General features: G+C 47.3%; 1 protein-coding gene across 1 annotated transcript; it reads left to right on the top strand.

The window, feature by feature from the left end:
- Positions 1–6,291: 6,291 nt before the first annotated feature.
- Positions 6,292–12,203, top strand: LOC119309831 (putative disease resistance protein At3g14460). Its single transcript, XM_037585741.1, has 5 exons — positions 6,292–7,013; positions 7,109–7,213; positions 7,329–8,495; positions 8,811–11,479; positions 11,678–12,203. The coding sequence occupies exons 1-5, from the start codon at positions 6,756–6,758 to the stop codon at positions 12,123–12,125; spliced, it is 4,647 nt and encodes a 1,548-aa protein (XP_037441638.1). The 5' UTR covers positions 6,292–6,755; the 3' UTR covers positions 12,126–12,203.
- The last annotated feature ends 9,111 nt before the right edge of the window (positions 12,204–21,314 follow it).

Raw genomic sequence — 21,314 nt, 5'->3', positions numbered from 1 at the left:
CCCTAAGAGCATCTATACCCAAACCCACCCACTTCCCCCAAATGTCCTGGCGGACAACCCGGACACCGCCCGAACACAAAAGCACACCCAATCGGACCCCAAAGCCAACCCAAACATCCAGGGTTGTCCGACGATCCTCAAACTCAGCCCATGTGTGGGGCGGATATGGGGACACCCGGACGCATCCACCATGTCGGATTGGACAGGTTGGACACATCGCAAATCTCCCCAACTTGTCCCCAACCCTAGCACAACCCGCCCTCTTCACGCCCTCTCTTCTGCCTCGTCCGGGTCACACCTTCGCTTGCTCTACCATCACCCTAGATCTCGTCATACCTAGCAAACAACTCCACTATCACCGGCCCCAAACCCGTCTCCGCCATCCTAGTAGCTCCGGACATGGTTGACGCCCCAGCACATCCTACTCCTCCGGACATATGCGTCGCCTTTGATGTGTTCAACGAAATGTTTGAGCTTGTTTTTTAATATTATTTTGCTCATTTGTAGGCAAACGATGATTCATCGGATGATGACTTTGAGAACGAAGATTTTGATGAATTCATATACAAAGAGTTTGTTGATTCGACGGGACGACGAAGATGTTGATGACGAGAATCCAGGAAGGAATGGAGAAGCAAGTGGGAGCATGTTCTAAGCTTCAAGGTTTCAATAAGGGCGGGAGAGTTGTTCCCCGGGATAGGACCATTGTCGCATGACTTCTCTACAATAACTATTTCAAACCCACTCCCAACGTACCATGAGGATTTTTTTTCGAAGTTGCTCCTGGATGAGCAAACCATTGTTCTTGTGCATAGTGAATGGTGTGGAGGAATATGATCCTTCAAGTCGATGAAGGATTATTGCGGACAACTATCATTCTCTCCTATGCAAAAATGCACAGCTGCTCTAAGGATGCTTGCATATGGTAAAGTTGTAGATGTTGTTGATGAGATTTTTCAGGTGGAGACCACATGCCTTGAGGCCACTGTGAAGTTTGCCCGCACCATGGTGAAGGTGTTTAGATGGAAGTACCTAAGAGAATCAACCGTCGAGGACACGAAAGCAGCAAGAGGTTTCCTAGGTATGCTTGGTTCCATTGATTGCATGCATTGACAATGGGAGAACTTTTTGAAAAGGTTTGCGCGTGCAGTACTAAGGTCATACCAAAGAGGCCACCATCATATTTGAAGGAGTGGCATCTAAGGACTCATGGATTTTGCATGTTTTCTTTGCCATATGCTTGGTTTTCACAACGACATCAATATGCTCCAGCAATCTCCGCTGTTCAAGAGACTTTTGTGATGGGGATGGTCCAGCGTGCAACTACACTGTCAACAGGCACAACTATTACATGGGGTACTAACTTGCCGATGACATCTATCCTCAATAGCGGCATTTGTGAAGAAAATATTCAAGCCCCAAGGTAACAGACAATGTCTCTTTGCACAAAAGCAAGAAGATACTAGAAAGGGTGTGAAGAGGGCATTCGAAGTGCTTCAAGCTCGTCGGGTTATTATTCATGGAGCTACAATGATGTGGGAACCGAAGACATTGTGAAAGCTGATGACATGTTGTGTAATCTTGCACAACATGATTGTAGAGGATGAAGGTGAGGGAGCAGCCCGCATGCATGATTTTTGAGAAGTCTGAAGTACATTTCTACCCCCTAGAACAAGATGCAGAGCATAATGTGAACTATGTAGAGATGCACCAACAACTTCAAGATCAACAGACGCACGTGCAACTACTTCAATGATCTTGTAGAGCATATGTGGGTCCATACCGAAAATCATTGAATTTGATGTTTGAATTGTGCACTCTAAATAAATTTTATGTTTGAACCATGTATTTTTCTCCACGAATAAATTTTATTTATGTGTGGTATTCATTGTTACGTGTATTTGTATCATCAAATGATTGATCGAGATTTGAGGTTTTGAGGGTGGGCGGGCTCTGTCCATGACATCAAGGGTCAGAAACGGAGAATCGAAACTTCATTTTTATCCGTCGTTTCTCCTGTGTTTTTGGTACGAATGAACGAGACATCCTCTAATAATCTTTCCGCTATCTTTCCTCCATATCATAGCATGTCGACGTTTTTGGAGGCAAGTACTGATGCGAGATGAGACGGTTGACACTGGATTATTCGGCTGCAGGGGGGCTGGGTGTATTGGTGCGCAGTGCCGTCTTAACTTTTAGGCATTTAAAGGAATGTCGGCCGACGACTCGTGAATTATTTCCGTTGGGTTGGTCGGGTGGGCCAACCCGAATTTATGACATCTCTCTTATTTGGTGTGTTTACATTTGTTTCGTGATTAGGGGTCGACTCCGGGTCAATTACAGCTTGCTGCATGCACACAACGGGTCGAGCTAATTATTGATAGACAAGCTCGCAACCTGTGCGAGAAAGCATAACGTACTAGCGGGTACATGCAGTGCATGTGCATAGAGCGCACAAAAAAAATATGAAAAACTACGGCAGTACCTACGCAGAGGGAAAAAAACTTCAGAGTTTGTGGAGGAAGATCATGGCCATGGCAGGTACATGCAGTGCTTAGAGCACTAAAAAAATACATATGAGAAACTACGGCAGAGGTGATGACCATCAGAGTTTGTGGAGGAAGATCATGACCATGGCGGGTACATGCAGTGCTTAGAGCACAAAAAGAAGTACATATGAGAAACTACAGCAGAGAGGATAAACTTCAGAGTGCAGCCGGCCGTTCGCACTTGTAAAAATGCCTTCCTGAATTTTGCTCCGTTCCTGAGACAAACCAGAGCACGTAGCCGGAGTTGCATTCGGGGCAACGGATGAGAGGGAGTGGAGGCATCTTGTTGGCCATGTGATGCGATGGAGGTGGTGTTGAACTACTCTGGGACATGGACGAACACATGCTTTGGAGCTCCATCGACACTCAGAGGAATGGAGAAGGAGAATGAAAGAGGATGGCCAGCAGAAGCAAGCAAGCAGGTCATTGAAGAAGACTGAGCGGTGCGTGGTGCAGCTAGCCGTTGTGGCCGAGGTGTAATCAACGCACGTCTCGTTCCCGCGTGCAGCCAGCCGTTGGCACTTCTATGTAATTAAAGCGCCCATCATTTCAATGCGTGAGGCTGCCTTGTGGTCCATTTATTGCGGAAGACAAAGGAAATACAAGAGCTATACCACTTGCTGTACGGTGGCCAGAAAACGTTATACAACATCGATGTATTGAGTAGCACGAATCGCGTGGGAATGAGCGGTGATGATACCGATCTCGCGTGGCTGCATGTCCACACGCGATTTATCAAGCGTTTAGATCACTACTTTAGTAATCTAAACGCTCTTATATTTCTTTACGCAGGGAGTACTTTATTACATTGCCCTTGGCTGTGGCAAATACTAAAGGACTGTGATATTTGACACACGTGTGCCAAATTGCTAAAAATACCACACCACTCTCTCCCTTCGACCTGACCTCCTCCCGAGCGACCGCCCTGCTTCGATCCCATCTTCTCTAGTTTTTTTGTGGGCTGTAGTTTAAAATACGCAAAAAATGGCACTGAACGGGATTCGAACCAAGACCCTCTCATACAAAAGTAAGTTGCAACATCCAGCTGCACTAGCCCACTTAACTGATTACATACAACTTACAAGCTAGTTGTATCTTCCTGAGACGAGAATAAACATAAAAAGGCAGTGATTAGTAACTGAAAATCCGAACGGCAGCCTCACTTGTACGGATTTTAGAACAATGCGTCCTAGTTCTATCATTTTTTATACACGTTTCACGCGGTTCACAAACCCGGGCGTACTCTTCACTCCTTTTCAGATGCAAAATATCATGATGTTTGCATATAAGTTATCAGGTACGAGGTTTTAATGTTGCCATGCTTTTCCCACTCAAGTTTTTGGGGTATGTTTCTCAATAGCTTTTTTTCATGTTTGTACTTAAATTATCAGGTATGGGCTTCATATATTACCATGATATTTGCAGATAAGTTATCGGGGCGTATTTTTCAAAAACCGTCCCCTGATCAATGTTACCATGTTTTCAAAAAGGTTATTTTTCCAATAAATTTCACCTAGTCAAAAATACTGCAGCGTTTGTAAGTAAATTATCATGTTTGCGAGGCCTAAATTACCATGCTATTTACATAGAAATTACCGCGAGTATTCTGTAAAGCTTTTCCCTATCTAAAATTACCATGGTGTTTGGACGTACATTACCGTGTTATTCGCACAGAAGCTGTTGAGGTAATTTGCAATAATTATTCTCCTAGTTAAAATTACCGAGGTGTTTGGATATAAGTTATCAGGTCTTTGAGTTGTATATTACCATACTATGCACAAATAAGTTAGTGAGGGTATATTTTTTAACAACCTTTTCCTGGGGCAAAAGTTATCATGGTGTTTGTATGTAAGCTATCGGTTATGAGCTGCTTATACTACCATGTTTTTAAAAAATTAGCGGGTGTATGTTTGAACAATTTTTTTCCCAAGATCAAAAAGTTATCATGGTCTTTGTAGGCCGTTTAACAGGTCCGCAGTGCTTCAATTACCATGGTATGTACAAAAAAATTACCATTGTATGTTTACAACAACTTTTTTCCACCCAACAAAAAAATATTGCGGTATTTTAGACATAAGGTATCAAATCTATGATGCGTATATGACCGTCCTATTTACACGAAATTTATTGAAGGTATGTTTTCAACATTTTTTACTCGCGACTCAAAATTACTGTGGTGTTTGTGTGTAAGTTATCTAGTTTGTAGTGCATATATTATCAACTATTTACTGAGAAAATTACCGGGGTTATATTTTTCAACAAATTTTTTAGGGTCAAAATTACTGTGGTGATGGTACCTACGTTATCAGGATCAGTGCAAGGAACATTTTCAAGGGGCAGTTTACTGCGAGTGAGAGAGATACCTACCCGACAAAAGATCATTCTTTTGGAAACTACCTTCTCTTTTTTCTTAGCAAGGAAGAAAGATTGGGAGTAAATTCCACGAAAATTATAGCAGCAGATAGTAGTAGCATGAAGGAGCACGGACATGGAATTTGCAAACTAATAAAGCACCCAACAGGTAGATAGCAGCCAAAATACTAGCACCCGTTGGAAACAGAATTCAGGCATTCCTTGTACTGAAAAAAGGGCATGTGTTGCCCAGAACCAAAATACTACTGTCTCCTTTGTTTTCAGTTGCTTTGGTCTTTCTCTGAAACTCTGAAGCAGGCGTCCGTTTGAAACACTGCATGTGTGTTCACTGAAATTGGAGAGCGAGAGAGATTGTGAGGGTCTCAACCAACAGGAAATGTGGTCAAGAGGACTTGCTGAACTTGTGGCATCTCTCGGTAGTAGTAAGACACTTACGCGACAACCCGGATGAACCAAAAATCATCAGATCGCAGGGTCGCTCGGCTGGGCCGCCATTGGTGACGAATCCAAGGGGATGGGAGGGGGTTTCTAGTCCTAGGCACACCTCGGCGCTGCCGTGGCCATCGTTGTGTCACACGCCAATGTAACTTTGGAGTGAAGTCTCTTCTATTTATGCGAGCATGAGATGAATCAAATCTTGGTTTGGATCCATCTAAACTCTGACAACCTGAATACTTAGCTAATCTGCTTGTCCACATGCGAATGGAATTATCCCAGTGGTACTTAGCCTACATGAGAACCTGTTGGTCGAGGGATCGAACCCCACTTAATGCTAATTTTTTTCGCCCGAAGAGGAAAAAAAGATCGCACGATCGCACACGCGGGAGAAGCGGAACTGCTAGGCGGGATCGTGCGCGGGAGAAGCGAAACGGTGCGGTTCGATCGGGGCTGCCAGGCGGGATCGTGCCCGTGGACGCTGATGAGATGGTGTGGCAGTTTTGCAATCTGTCACACGGTTGCCACATACATATTTCGAATACTAAAACGAGCAAGCAAAATCTTTGATTTCCCTAAAGATGACTCCATTGATTGACCGGTCATGCTCATACCATTTGCTCCGATGGCCTGCAGCACCAGCAGGCAGCAGCGAATCCGTCTCCACAGTCACCAGCACCAGCAACAGTGAAATGCTTTGAATCGCTATCATTTTTGCTCCGGTGTGTAGGGTCGAATGATTCCTCCATCTTGCAACAAGGAGAAAAAGTTCGACTGTTGAGCCCACCACAGCACAGAGAATAAAGAAAAAGAGAGAAACACTGTATGCTTTCTTCTTCCTTGCGTTCCTTCTCTCCTTCCCGGCTCCTCTTGCTGCCCACCCAAATCTATAGAAAGCCATGGTGGATCGCGCCTCTGGTCACAAAAAATGGAATCCTTACGCCAGCCAGCGGTCACATGCTCTACTTGCCCCCATTTAATTAAGCCACCTCCATTCATTACAGTTGGCTTTGGTTCGACGCAAGGAATCATTTGCTTTAGTTCGCTTTCTCCAGTGTATATCGAATCGAATCGATTTGAGAGCGATTTTGAACCGCTTTACAGCATCGAGTGCACTATCCATTGTTGCTTTCAGAACTTTGTTCATTGTCAGTAGCCTCAAACTGGCTGGTCTTCTTTTCGAGACAATCAATTTCCTTGTTTTACACTGAGGAAATTATTGTTGCTTACAGAATTAGTGCCTGATGTACAGCTCCAGCCCGTTCCTTTGCTCCTAGCTTTGCTCTGTGACCCGCGAGGTGGACAAACGATCCTCTGCTCCTGCGCTGCATCATCCCTGTCCAATTGTTGGCTCCAGTAGAAGCTTCTTGCTTTTGGGTGGAGAAGCAAGAAGCAGCCATGGCCCAAGCCATTGTCCAAAGCTCATGTAGAAAGCTCAGATCCACCATTTCCATCGGAGCTGAGGCCACCGGCGATTTGCAGGAAATAAAGGAAACGCTGGAGGCCATACAGCCGCTGCTGGAGGATGCTGAGAGGCGGTGTCTTTGCCGTAAGGATGATGCCCCCAAAGAGGGATTGCAGGAAATAATGGAGACGCCGAAAACCATACAGCCGCTACAGGAGGATGTCCCCCAAGAGGGATTGCAGAAAATGGAGGTATGTACATCTACTTTGCCATGCTCAAACATTTTGACAGAAAAGCTCAGACTACAAGATCCATAGGTCACTAAGTATGCGAACTTGACCTGCAGGGAAAGAAGCTGTCGGATTGGCTAGGGAGGGTCGTGAAGGCTGCCTACGACATCTTGGACGAGTTGCAAGACACAACAATGACACCAGCCACACCTGCGAGAAAGGCATGTACACGAGTCTATTCATTTATGGCGGACGCCCGAATACTCTCGTTGGCTCCATGAAAATAGCCTCAAGGTGTATGTACCTGCTAAATGATTAAGAACTGGCTTGTTGCAGATGACGAAGATGATACCTCGTGCCAATGCTCCCGAGAGGACGAATCTCATGGCTTGTAAGATGGAGAAGATAAAAGAAGAAGTCTGCAAGCTACAGGTCTACATGGGTAAATTCAATCTTACGCCATCCGATTCTGATGCAAGCATCGAGCCACCAGTTATTGCTGTAACAGAGGCTGAAGAACCAATGATTGTAGGAAGGGATGAAGAAATAGAGAGGATAGTGGAAAGTATATCTGTGGAAAAAGGGCACTGCATCATGGTTCAAATTAATGGCCAGGATGGCAGCGGCAAAACAACATTAGCACGAATGGTTTTCAACCACACCCGATTCAAAGACTACTCACGGGTATGGATCCAATGCTTGGTGGATTATGATTATCAATTGCATGAGATAGGGAGGTGCATAATTTCTCACGTATCAGGGGAAGAGATCAACGATGGTTCAAATGATAACAGGGAGTATGTAAGGAAGCGTCTTCGCCAGCTACTTGATAATGGTATTAAGGTACTTGTTGTTTTAGATGGCATACGGATGCCATTGGATGATTGCGAAGAATTGCAGGATCTGTTAAGGGAAGGGGGCAATCGTAGTGAGGTAATCTTGATAGCAACGGCTGATAAAGAACTGTACTTTCCGCAGACAAATTCATGTACATACGAAATAATGTCAAGTGTTGATGACATAAGGGTACCTGAGAGTTGTAGTGCATTGAGTGATGACATATGCTGGACAATAATCAAACAACGAAGTCGCTTTGAAGGTAGATCGTTTCACAAGCAAGAGTTGGAACAGATTGGTGCAGAAATTGCAAAGAAGTGTAAGGGTTCACCGTTGGCAGCTGCGGTGCTTGGGGGCATGCTGCTCTACAAAGATGCTACAGGATGGGCAGAAGTATTGAACAGTGACGTATGGGTATATGACTGCATCAGCAAGCCATTCCTTATGCTAGCATACACTAGTATGCCGCCAAGCTTACGGCTATGCTTTACTTACTTTGCGATGTTCCAATATGGTGACACTATAGCTAAAGATGATCTGATTTATCAATGGATTTCTCTCGGTCTTATTGAGCAATCCGAAAGGTTCTCTGCGATACAACTTGGTGACCAGTATATTACTATGCTTCTGAGCATGTCACTTCTTCAAACAATGATGCCAGTTTCTGTGAGTTACTCCACACTATCTTTAAAATACTTTGGGATTAATTGGAATTTGGTTTGCTTCCAATATTTGCTATGCCAAAATATGGACAGGCCAAAACAAATTGGTGCTCAATTGTTTTACTCCTAACATTTTAGCATGCCCACACCTTGTCCTGGCAGAATTGCTCGTTGGGACTTACGGGATGCCGCCCATCACTATTCCTTTTTATTTTTCCCCAATTTTTGGCATGCTAAAACTCAAAAAAATTACCTTTGGATTTGGCAGGGAAACAGACTAGAACATAATTCTCTAATGCGCTTTATGTTTTTGTTGCAGACTAATAAGACTACAACCCTGTTCACTATGAACCATATGGTGCATAAGCTTGCAAAAGACATAATGTGTGATTTATATGATACAGTGGAGACATCTTCTCAACAAGAATTATGCTCTAATCAGGACCGCCGCTATGTACTGCTTACCGATTTTGAGTTCTCCAGTAAATTGTCTGCCCACATAAGGGCACTGCGTTGTGCGAGCTTTGTCAAAATGGAGCTCAGTGATGATTCATTTTCATTTTCCAGGTCTCTGCGTGTCTTATATTTAAATGACAGCTCGATGCTGAACTTACCAAATTCTATCTGTCAGTTGAGGCATTTGGGATATCTTAATTTATCAGGCTGCTCTGGACTAGTTATTCTACCGGAGTCACTTGGAGATCTATTAAATTTGTTGTATATTGATTTATCAGGCTGCTCCAGACTAAGATATCTACCTGATTCAGTTGGGAAGCTAATAAATTTGGCACATATTTACTTATCGGGTTGCTCTCGACTAGTAAATCTATCGGAATCATTTGGGAAGCTAACAAATTTGTTGCAGATTGACTTATCAAGATGCTCTGGACTTTTAAATTTGCCAGATTCATTTGGGAAGTTGATTAGTTTGAAGCATATCGACTTATCAGGCTGCTCTGGACTAGAAAAACTTCCGCGATCATTCGGGAGGCTAACAAATTTAGTGCACATCAACTTATCATGGTGCTCCGGAATAGTTACTCTGCCTCAGTCGTTTGGGAAGCTAATATATTTGCCGCACATCAACCTATCAGGCTGCTCTGGATTGGTAAACTTACCGGAATCATTTGGAAATCTCATAAATTTGGTGCATATCAACTTGTCAGGCTGCTGTGGGCTATTAAATCTGCCCGAGTCATTTGGGAATCTAGTAAATTTGTTGCACCTTAATTTATCATGTTGCCATGGACTAGGTAAACTGCCGGAATCATTCAGGAAGCTCAAAAATTTGGTACACCTGGACTTGTCATTCTGGTCTTGTTTTGAAGGAATTGAGAAAGCTCTTGGTGGCCTTACCAATCTCCAGCATTTGAACTTATCACACCCTTGCTGTTATCTTGCTCAACAGCAGTCCTGCCTCGAAGGGGTAAAAGATGTTCTGGGCCAGCTCACCAAACTAGAGTATTTGAACCTATCCATGTTCCTGAATCCTATCTTTTACTCACACTCAGTACATCGAACTCATGAATTTATTGAATGCATCAGTCGCTTTTCCAGTCTGGAACATTTGGATTTGTCTCACAATATATTTCTCCATGATCTACCTGAAAGTTTAGGTGAACTCCGCAATCTGCAAACAGTGGACCTCTCAGGCTGCATTAGACTGAAGAGCATAGCCAAAAGGATAGGTGAAATCAGGTCTCTTAAGTGGATAGATCTGAGGAACTGCCGCAGTTTGAAAAGTTGCCAGCTTGTGGTTAGCGCTGATAACGGAGGAGCGTGTAGCAGCAGAAACATTGCTCAGCTCGAGAATGCAAACTTGGAAGAGCTTGAGATACACTGTCTTGAAAATGTGAAGTCTACTGAAGATGCGGAGCGAATAAGAATGGTACTGAAACAGAAGACTCAGAAGTTGAAATTTTGTTGGACTGTGGGCTCCCAAGGATCCATGGAGGGCAATACTCTGTTAGGAGAATTACTGCCACCACATCTGCGGTACCTCGAGCTACATGGTTATAATGGCGAGACCTGCCTTTCAGCCTGGTTGACATCAACCATACGTTCTTATGTTCCTACTCTTGTAGAGGTTACCATTGAGGACACGCCAATGTGCAGCCGCCCGCCACCACTGTGTTTGTTACTCAACCTGCGACGAGCAGTTTTCAGAAGGATGGCTAGCATCACAAGATTCGACGTCAATGACCTAACTGATGGAAACCGAGAAGCACTCCGCCGACTCCCAAAGTTCACCCTAGAGTTGGATGATATGGAAAACCTGGAAGAGTTCAAGACCACATACAACAGAAATGGTAAGGAATCTATGCTCCCGGCCCTTAGTGAACTGGTGATCAAGAAATGCCCCAAGTTGTGCTTCGGACCTTATGCGGCTAGAGCTCGGAGGTTGGTGATCTCAGACTGCAGTGACCTAATGGTATTTTCCTGCTGGAACAGAGAAGGCCACGGTGTGGAGAGTCCCTGTACCTCTGTTTCAGTAAATGAACTGGTGGTAGAAAACTGCAAGGTAGCCCCATATAGCTGGTTTTTGCTTCACAACCTCCCCGGCCTCCATAGTTTAACTGTCAAAGATTGCGGCAATCTGGATACTTTATCAGATACTATTGGGGCCCTATCCTCCCTCCAGTCACTATGCTTGTCTGATTGCCGGGGTGACCTCACCTCTCCCTGGGAACTGAAGTTCCTCAATATGTTCAAGGGACTCGGGGGGAGTTTGCAAAGACTCCCCTCCCTTGGGTGGATGCATCTTAGTGACTGCAACAGTATCACATCACTTCCGGAATGGTTAGGAGATCTCACCAATCTTGAGAAGCTTGCCATCCACAGATGCCCTGCCATTGAATCTTTGCCGGGCAGCATAAATAAACTAACCAACCTGAAGGATCTGCATATTTTGGACTGTCCAAAACTGAAGGGCTGGTGTGAAAGGGAGGAGAACAAGAAAATAATGGCTCGCATCCGACCAAACTATGAGTATGTACCCATATTACTCTTATGTTTCACTTCTTTTAGCCGTTACTGTTCCTAACTATTCCAGTCCTGTGGTAATACATTCCTTGTGTTGATTCATGCTTTTTATCGTATGTGTAGTCTGGCACGAATAGAAGCCCATTTCTGATCTGAACTTTAACAGTTGCTAACCAAGGTGTGCGTGCATTGTTTATTCTGCAGAGAAGATGCTACTAGCAGGCCAGGCAGCAAGGACGAGGGAGATGTGGAGGGTGAACTGGAGGACTGGTCGGACGGCGTGGAGGAGGAGGATGAGCCAGAGGCAGTATCGACGGATGCAGTGGAGAACTCAGTGGCGACTGGCAAAGCGGATGTTGTAGAGGGAGAGGAGAAGTCGGAGGCTGTATTGACGGACGCATCGAAGAATTCAGTGCTGACAGACAAGGCGGATGTCGTAGCGGAGGAGGCAGAGGCAGTATTGCCGGATGCAGTGGAGAATTCAGTGGTGACAGGCAACATGGACGCTGTAGAGGAAGAGGTGACGAGGGATGTGGACGTAGCAGCGGCAACTGATGTGTGCTTGGAGTTGCGGTTGGGACTGCCCAGTAGTGAAGAAGCGGTCCGAATCACAGGAGAGCAAGGCGAAATTTCTCTAAGACTGTATTTGTAACGCTGGTTTCTTCCTTCTTTCTAGTACTGTATACAGACACACGTTTAAACGTTTTTTTAGATGGACACGCAGAATTACATTGGTTTGGTTATGCTTTGATCCATCGTTTTTCTGAACTGAAGCGTTGACGCAGTATCAAGGTGTGAGGCCGTGTTAACGCATAAACTGCTCTAGCTTATCGAGGTGTCATTGATCTTTGTTAGTAGCAGAGAAGGCCAACTTTTTTGCATCACAAATGGTTGCATTGCAATATAGTAAAGTCCATCTAAGAGCAACTCTGGCCTGCAGAACTTGTCTTGTATTCACATCTATTATAATTCCCCTAAAAGAAAATCCATTACTTCCACCTAATTACGACGGGGCTGGTGATCGATCATAGGTGCATCGTGAGGTGATCATGGTTCACGACTGGTGAGCTAAAGAAGAGTCTCTTCGGTACGGTTGGTGATCTAATGAAGTAGTGTGTCGGTGCGTCATGGGTGGCCGACATCGGCTATGGCCTTTGGACGCCCAGTGGCAGCCAAAGACTACGGTTACTCTCCGAAGCTGTTTGGTTCAGGCAAACAGAGGAGAACGGCGGAGAACAGTTCCAGGAGTAGTTCTGAATTTCAAAATAATGTTTCCAGATTAAATAAATGTTTTAGAATTTTTTTTAAATGACGAATCACATATTTAAAAATCTTCTCAGATTAAAAAAATGTGCATGAATTTGAAAACTGTTCCTGTATTTCAAAAAAATGTTGACAATCTCACAAAATTTTCATGAATTTTAAAAACCGTTCACGAATTTAAAATGTTCGTGATTTGAAAAATAATTTATTATTTCAGAAATGTTCATGGATTTGTAAAAATGTTCACGAATTCATAAAATGTTTGCAATTTCGAAAATGTTCACAATTTCATAAAATGACCGTGAATTCAAAAAATGTTCACGAATTCCAAAACTTTTCATGATTCAAAAAATGTTCACAAATTTGAAAGATGTTCGGAAACATGCTCATGATTTCGAAAAAAATCCACTTACTTAGAAATTGTTCTCGTATTTCAAAAACAAAATTGAAAAAAAAGGAAAGAAAAAAAAACGGAAAAGCCGACAAAGGAAAAACATAGAAGAAAAAAACAGGGTTGGGAAGGTTGAACCTTCCCAAAACCCAACTCAACTAAAAACCGCCGAGAGAAACACAACTGTTCCCGTCAAAAATGGGTCGGCGCAAATAGCGTCGCTAGCCGATCCCGCGAGTGAGCGGTTGCACGTTTCCTCGCTATCCCCCACAGTACGCGAGGAATAGGTTCCGCCAGAAACCATCGCGGAATTACTAGTCGTACCAACAATGTACGATTGGGGGCGGGCTGAAATAGCACAGAAATCTGGTCTAGAGAAGAGGCCCTAAGAAAGCCCACTCATGGCTCCTCCATGATTAACAATGATGACAGGATTAGGATTAGAGCATCTCTAATAGATAATGCAAAAATTGGTCCCTTCAAATAGTTTTAGGTGAGGAGAGAGAAGGTTTTATGGCATCAAAAATGCTTTCAGATGCCCAAGAAAGAAAAGCAATTGAAACATGAGATTTGTGGGTGAGGAAGCACTGAGGCGGATCTGACGGACACCGGGCACACAGCTTGATTTTGGCTGGCGAAGGTTGTCGGAAGTCGAGGAAATGCGGCAGACGGGCAAGGGCCAAAGAGGAGTCGAGGGATGTGGCCAAATCCAGCTGCGCCCCGCTGATCGAGCGTTGAGAGCTCGGCATGAAGCACCAGATCGCTGACGATCGTGTTTGGGTCGCCGTGACCATTAATGGGCGTCGGCGGTGCTGTGGCTATCATTCCAGATGGCAGCGGGGAGGGAACGACAGGAATTGGCAGAATCGAACTGCAGTTTTGGTCACTGGTTTTTAGTCTGCTGAAAAAGTGCGAAAGTCTCTTGTGCCCAAAAGTAACACGAGGCAAAAGATGATTAATAGTATAGCCGGCTACTGACTATGTAATGTTGCCATACTTATTATATATAGCCATTTTAATAATCAACACATACCTACAAAGAAGTAGTGATTTAAAAGGTCGTGTATTTGTTTATGAAGGTAGTAATATATTATTTTATTAACACAATGTTCCCCCCACACTCTTAATTTTTTTGGAAATCTCTCACAATGTTTCAATTTTTTTGGAAATCTCTCACAATGTTTCTTGAAGATCGTGCTACAGCTAGGTCTTAATCTACAACCGCTTCTTTTCTCTTTGCTCTTCTATCTCTTCCAACCAAGCAAATAAGAGCAAGTACACTAAAAGCATGGTTATTAATACAACCAACTGCTGGCTATAAGATGTTGTTGTATCATCTATAGCCAACACATATAGTCACTCAAACAACAAGGTTAGCTATAAGATTAGTACTTTTTCTCATCTTCTCTCTATCACTTTCTTCACATTTATTGCATCCGCCTAGAAGCATGCAATCAATTTTTCATACGAGGAGAGAGACATAAAAAAGTAAGGGGAGTGGGCTCTCATGCAAGAGCCTAGCTATATGCGTGCTCTAAGCAGGTAGTACAATAAATGAGAATAAAAAGATAGAGAGAAGATGGAGTACAATTCCCCCGCCGTCGCTCCCCCCTCCTCCCTCCTCCCTCGCCGCCGCCAGGGGGCGCGGCCGGGCAAAGACCGTCCGGCGGCGGCGGGGCGTCTCCTTCCTCCTCCTCCGCGTGAGATGGGGCGGCACGACCTCCTCCTCCTCCGCGTGAGATGGGGCGACACGGGCTCCTCCTCCTTCGTGTGCAGACGCGGTGTGGGCCCGGGGCACCGCGACGCGGCGGCGCGTGGCATTGCGTGGCCGGCTGCGCGGTGGGGCGCGTCTCGCCGCGGTGGCCGGATCCGCCCGGCAGACGGCGTGGGCGGCGGGTGGCATGGGCGGCGGCTGGGGTCCAGCTTCGGGCTGTCGGCGGCTACGCTGGTTTCCTCTCCATCACAGGCATGTGGCAGTGGTGCGGTTCGGCCGATGGCGGTCTGGCGACCTGGTGGTGGTGGTCGGCTGTGCACGTGGTGGTGGTGCTTCCACTTGGCGGCTCTCTGTGCGGGGAGGCAGGGAAGCGGCTTGGACAGGGGCGGTAGCGTCGACGGCGTGCCGGCTGCAGCGCGAAGGCGGGAATTTTACGGGCCTCGGAGATCCCGGCCGGGCCTGTGCGGCCACGTGCCTGGTATGTTCCTGCTATTGCGTCCGGTCAACTACCGTCGAAGATGATGGAGGTGGGGCCCTCCCACGTGCCGACGGTGCTGCTGCCCTAGTCCAGGCTTCTCTTCTTCTTTGTGCGGGCCATGCTTCACGATGTCATGGTGAGACGGCGTGGGAAGCTTCGTGACCGGGTTGGCGCAGGGTAAGGGTCTGTTTGGTGGCGAGCTCTGGAGTGCCTGAGGTGGAGGTTGGGATCGGGAGAAATCCATGTTGGCTTGGCCGACACCGACGTGGTGGCGCTTGTGGGTACCGCCTGACCTTCCTGGAGGGCGTCAGGGCTACCCTTCCTCTCTCCTCACAGCGTACCGGGGGAAACCCTTGGCAGCAGTGTCGCCATCGTCGCGTCCCTTCTTGGAGGTGCTGATTGGTACCGGTGCTTCGGAGGCTCGGAGCTTGGCGGGCGTTCTTCGGTGGGTGTAACGGCCATGAGGCTTCCTTGTTTTTTGTTGATCCGCCATTGTTGGCATTTGTTTCTCTTGTATTTTCTCTTATTTTCTTTTGGGCATGACTATGCTGCTTCTGTCCCAGCACCTATCATTGGATATGTTAGATGTGTATAGTCCCTTTTCGGTATATCCCCGTTGTATAAGGGGTTTTCTGCACTTTGACACACATGTATATGTAATGGCCTTTGGCCCTCAGGAATACTAGTTGCTCATTATCCAACATGGTATCAGATGCTAGGTTAGCCTCGCTCTCTCGCACGATGCAACTCCGTGCTCCCCGCTCCTAGCGTCGTCTCCAGCTCGATTCCGGACGCTCCGGCTCGATTCTGGCCGCTCCTAGCCGTCCTCTCCTCTATCCCGCCGGATCCGCGCGCCTGCTGTCAGGCTTCGTCCTCGCCTCCCTCTCTTCGGCCGCGCTCTGTCTCCCCTGGTCAGTCGGGAAGCAACTGCTCTCGTCCCGTCCAGCTGACGCCGCGTCCGGCTGCTTCTTCGCTCCGATTCCCGCGTGCGGTCCCCCAGCTAGGCAGCGCTCCCTCCCTCCCGCTTGAGCTCTCCCGCCTGTCTCCGTCCGCCCGTCGCTGCCCCTGTTCCGCCGGTTGCAGCATCTGCTGCCTGTCCGGCCGGTCGGCTCTGGCCGTTGTTGACCGGCCCAGGTCTTGCTCTCTTTCCTGGCTCGATTGAGCCTCTGCTCAATCCGGATCGAGAGCCCCTTGCTCGATCCAGATCGGCCTACCTACGTCCGTTGACTTCTCCAAAAAAAAGACAGAGAGAGCCAATCAGCATGTCTTCAGCGTGTCTTCGTGTGGCTATGTGGCTGTTCCTCGATGCTCGGTGACCTTCGATGGCACAAATTATGCTGAGTTTGTGGGATTCATGCGTATCCATATGCGCGGGATCCTCCTGTGGGGTGTTCTCTCTGGCGAGGTACCCTGTCCGCCCTGCCCTGTTGCTCCGACGGCTCCTATTCCGCCGGTACCGCCAGTACTTGCTACTGATGCTTCTCAGGCTGATCGGGATGCAGCCAAGGTTCTTGATGATGCTGCAGTTGATGCCTATGATCAGCAGGTATTCGCATATTCTGATGCTCTTTCTGTCTACCGGGATGATCTGTCTGCTTACACTCGGTGGTGCAATGATGATGCTCGAGCTGCTGCTGTTCTCACTGCGAGTGTCCTCCCTCAGTTTGCTTCGGTGTTCATGGGACTTGGCACAATTGCAGCGTAGTGGTCTTATCTTTGTCAGCGCTATCAGCCCTCTGGTGATGCTCTCTACTTATCTGTGGTGCGTCAGGAGCACGCACTCCAGCAAGGTGATTCCTCTGTTGATGAGTTCTATTCACATTGCTCTGCCATCTGGCGTCAACTTGACTCTCTACGGACAGTTGTTTGTGGCACCTGTCATTGCTGTCAGACTACTCGGTCTGATCTGGAGTTTCAGCGGGTCCATGAGTTCTTATCTCGTCTCCGCTCTGAGTTTGAGCCCAGACGTGCTCACTTGCTTGCTCATGGTCGTGTTCCTATCTCAGAGGTGCTTGCCGAGCTTCATGCTGAGGAGACCCGCCTTCGCTCTGCTGGTTTGCTGGTGGTCCCGTCTGTGTTGGCTGCTCGGGCTCCTGTGTCGTCTTCTCGGCTCACCGCTCCACCGCTCCTCCCCACACCTTCAGGGGGGTGGGTCGCCCTGCTTATACTGAGAGGGGCCGGTCGCTCCGTGACACCTTCTGTGGCTACTGCTCTCGGCCAGGTTACCCAGAGTCTGATTGCCGTGAGAAGAAGCGAGACCAACGATGCTCCTCTTCCAGTGGGACTCCTGGATCCTCCTCGACTTCATCACTCACTGACCCGGACATTGTGAGGCTCAAATGCCTCTTGGCTTCCTCAAGCTCTTCGTCGACTGGTTCAACTGCTGCTATGACTGCATCCACTTCTCCACCACCGCAGGCATCTACACAGTCAGGTACATCTTCGTGGGTTTTGGATTCTGGAGCCTCCTTCCATATGTCTTCTGATTCTTCTGTGCTGTCTTCTCTCTGACCTCTTGATTCGCCTGTTAATGTTCTTACTGCCCGATGGCACACCTCTTCCTGTTGCTAGTCGTGGTCTTCTTTCCACTCCATCTTTTTCTGTTCCTAGTGTTTCACATGTTCCTCGCCTTACCATGAATCTGTTTTCTGCTGCCCAACTTACTGATTCTGGTTGTCGTGTCATTCTTGATACCGACTCTTGCTCCATTCAGGATCGTCGCACCAAGGCTTTGGTTGGTGCTGGCCCCCGGCGCCGTGAGTCAGAGGGCCTTTGGGAGGTTTACTGGCTTCGTGTTCCTTCCGCTGCCACCACTCCTGCCAGCTCCCATGCTCTTGCTGCCTCTTCGTCTGCGTCAACAGTGGCATCATCGCCTTGGTCACATCTGTGGCTCTCGCTTGTCTTCGTTAGTTCGTTGGGGCCTCTTAGGGTCTGTATCTGGAGATGTTCCTTTACATTGTAATGGTTGCAGACTTGGCAAACAAACCCAGTTGCCTTATCCTACCAATGAGTCAGTATCTCAGCGTCCTTTTGACTTAGTTCATTCTGATGTTTGGGGTCCTGCTCCCTTTGATTCGAAAGGTGGTCATCGCTATTATATCTTGTTTATTGATGATTTCTCTCGCTACACTTGGCTCTACTTCATGAAATCTCGTAGCGAGGTTCTCTCTATATACAAACGTTTCGCTGCCATGGTTCACACCCAGTTCACCACGCCCATTCATACTTTTCGTGCTGACTCCGCTGGTGAGTTTATCTCCCAGTTGTTGCGTGGTTTTCTTGCGAAACAAGATACTCTTGCCCAGTTCTCATGTCCTGGTGCTCATGCTCAGAATGGCGTTGCCGAACGTAAGCACCGTCATCTACTTGAGACGGCTCGTGCGCTGATGATTGCCGCTTCTCTTCCGCCTCACTTTTGGGCTGAGGCTGTTTCTGCATCCACCTATCTCATCAACATTCAGCCATCGACTGCTTTGCAGGGTGGTATTCCTATGGAGTGTCTCACTGGGTGTTCTCCTGACTATTCAGCTCTTCGTATGTTTGGATATGTGTGCTATGTCCTTCTTGCCCCACGAGAACGCACCAAACTGACTGCTCAGTCGGTTGAGTGCGTCTTCCTTGGCTACAACAATGAGCACAAGGGCTATCGCTGTTGGGATCCTGTTGGTCGTCGTTTGTGCATCTCGTGTGATGTGACTTTTGATGAGTCTCCCTCTTACTACCCCCGTCCTTCCTCGAGCTTCTTTGTGGACGATATTTCTTTTCTTCTTCTCCCTGATACATCCTGCTATGTGCCTCCTGTTTCATCTCCTCCTCCTGCACCTCTCATTCCCTCCCCTTCACCACCGACACCATCTTCCCCATCCTCCCCCTTCACCTCTCCACCATCATCTCCAGTTCGTCGCCCTCTCTCACCGTTTCCTCTCCACTATACTCGCCGCCCTCGTTCTGAGGATACTTCTCCTGACGCGCCTTCCACCTCTGATGCACATCCCTTCACGCCTCCCCCGGTTCATAGCCTCCGTGCAGGCCTCGCCTCCCGCCTGATCGCTACTCTCCTGCTCAGTACGGTCTCTCTATTATTGCTGAGCCCACTTCCTATCGGACTGCCATGACTCAGCCTGAATGGCAGCTTGCGATGGCCGAAGAACTTGCTGCCCTTGAGCGCTCTGGCACATGGGATCTGGTTTTCCTCCCTTCTGGTGTTCGTCCCATCACCTGCAAGTGGGTCTACAAGATTAAGACTCGCTCTGATGGTTTTCTTGAGCACTACAAAGCGCGTCTTGTGGCCCGTGGTTTTCAGTAGGAGCAGGGACGCGATTATGATGAGATATTCGCTCCTGTGGCCCACATGACCACTGTTCGCGGTCTTCTTGCTGTGGCTTATGTTTGCCATTGGTCTATCTCTCAACTTGATGTTCAGAACGCCTTTCTCAATGGCGAGTTGCGTGAGGAGGTTTATATGCAGCCACCACCGGGGTACTACGCTTCTGATGGTACGGTCTGTAGACTTCGCCGCCCCCTCTATGGTCTTAAACAGGCCCCTCGCGCCTGGTTTGAGCGCTTCGCCTCTATGGTGACTGCCGCTGGTTTCTTGCCCAGTGATCATGATCCGGCGTTGTTTGTTCACACATCTCCTCGTGGTCGGACTCTTATTCTCCTCTATGCTGATGACATGATCATCATTGGTGACGACCTTGACTATATTGCCTTTGTTATGGCTCGCCTTCGCGATCAGTTCCTCATGACTGATCTTGGTCCACTTTGCTACTTTCTTGGGATTGAGATCTCCTCGCCCTCTGATGGCTTCTACATCTCCCAAGAAACATATATTCAGGATCTTCTTGCTCGCGCTGCTCTTGGTGATGAGCGCACAGTTGTGACTCCTATGGAGCTCAACGTTCAGCTTCGTGCCTCCGATGGTGACCCTCTTCCTAATCCCACTCGCTATCGTCATCTTGTTGGCAGTCTTGTCTATCTTGCTGTTACGCGTCCTGACATCTCCTATCCTGTCCACATCTTGAGTCAGTTCGTTTCAGCCCCCACCTCTGTCCACTATAGTCATCTCCTCCGTGTTCTACGATATCTTCGTGCCACGATCTCTCAACGCCTTTTCTTTCCCCGCTCCAGCTCTCTTGAGCTCCAGGCCTACTCTGATGCTACCTGGGCTAGTGATCCCTCTGATCGACGCTCGCTGTCTACTTATTGTGTCTTTCTTGGTGGCTCTCTTATTGCCTAGAAGACAAAGAAACAGACTGCAGTTTCTCGCTCGAGTACATAGGCTGAGTTGCGAGCCATGGCTATGTTGGCGGCCGAGGTGATCTGGTTACAGTGATTACTTGAGGATTTTGGTGTGTCTGCTACTACCTCGACTCCCTTACTGTCAGACAGTACTGGCGCTATCAGTATTGCGCGTGACCCGGTGAAGTATGAACTCACCAAGCACATCGGTGTGGATGCCCACTTTGTGCGTGCTGCTGTGCAGGATCAGATTCTCGCTCTTCACTATGTGTCCTCTGAGTTACAGTTGGCGGACTTCTTCACGAAGGCACAGACTCGAGCGCAGCATAGCTTTTTCCTCTTCAAACTCAGTGTTGTTGATCCACCATGAGTTTGAGGGGGGTGTTAGATGTGTATAGTCCTTTTTCGGTATATCCCCGTTGTATAAGGGGTTTTCTGCACTTTGACACACATGTATATGTAATGGCCTTTGGTCCTCAGGAAATACTAGTTGCTCATTATCCAACAGGATGTATCGGTTGGTTGCTTCGTATACAAAGCGGAGGGAAACCTTTTTTTGGTAAAAAATTACTACTAGTAATCTTATAGCCAACCTTATAGGTAACCTTGTTAGTATACGAGTGATTATAAATGATTAACCATGCTCTAAACTGATGTGTATTTGAGCTTGTAAGCAGGCCGCCCGTCTGCCTGACGAATTATTTTTCGGGGGGACAAGTAGCACGTATACCAAAGACTGAAGTGCAATTAAGTT

The sequence above is a fragment of the Triticum dicoccoides genome, chromosome 5B (assembly GCF_002162155.2).
Source record: "Triticum dicoccoides isolate Atlit2015 ecotype Zavitan chromosome 5B, WEW_v2.0, whole genome shotgun sequence".
Lineage (NCBI taxonomy): Eukaryota > Viridiplantae > Streptophyta > Magnoliopsida > Poales > Poaceae > Triticum > Triticum dicoccoides.
This window is presented reverse-complemented; position numbering and strand designations above follow the sequence as displayed.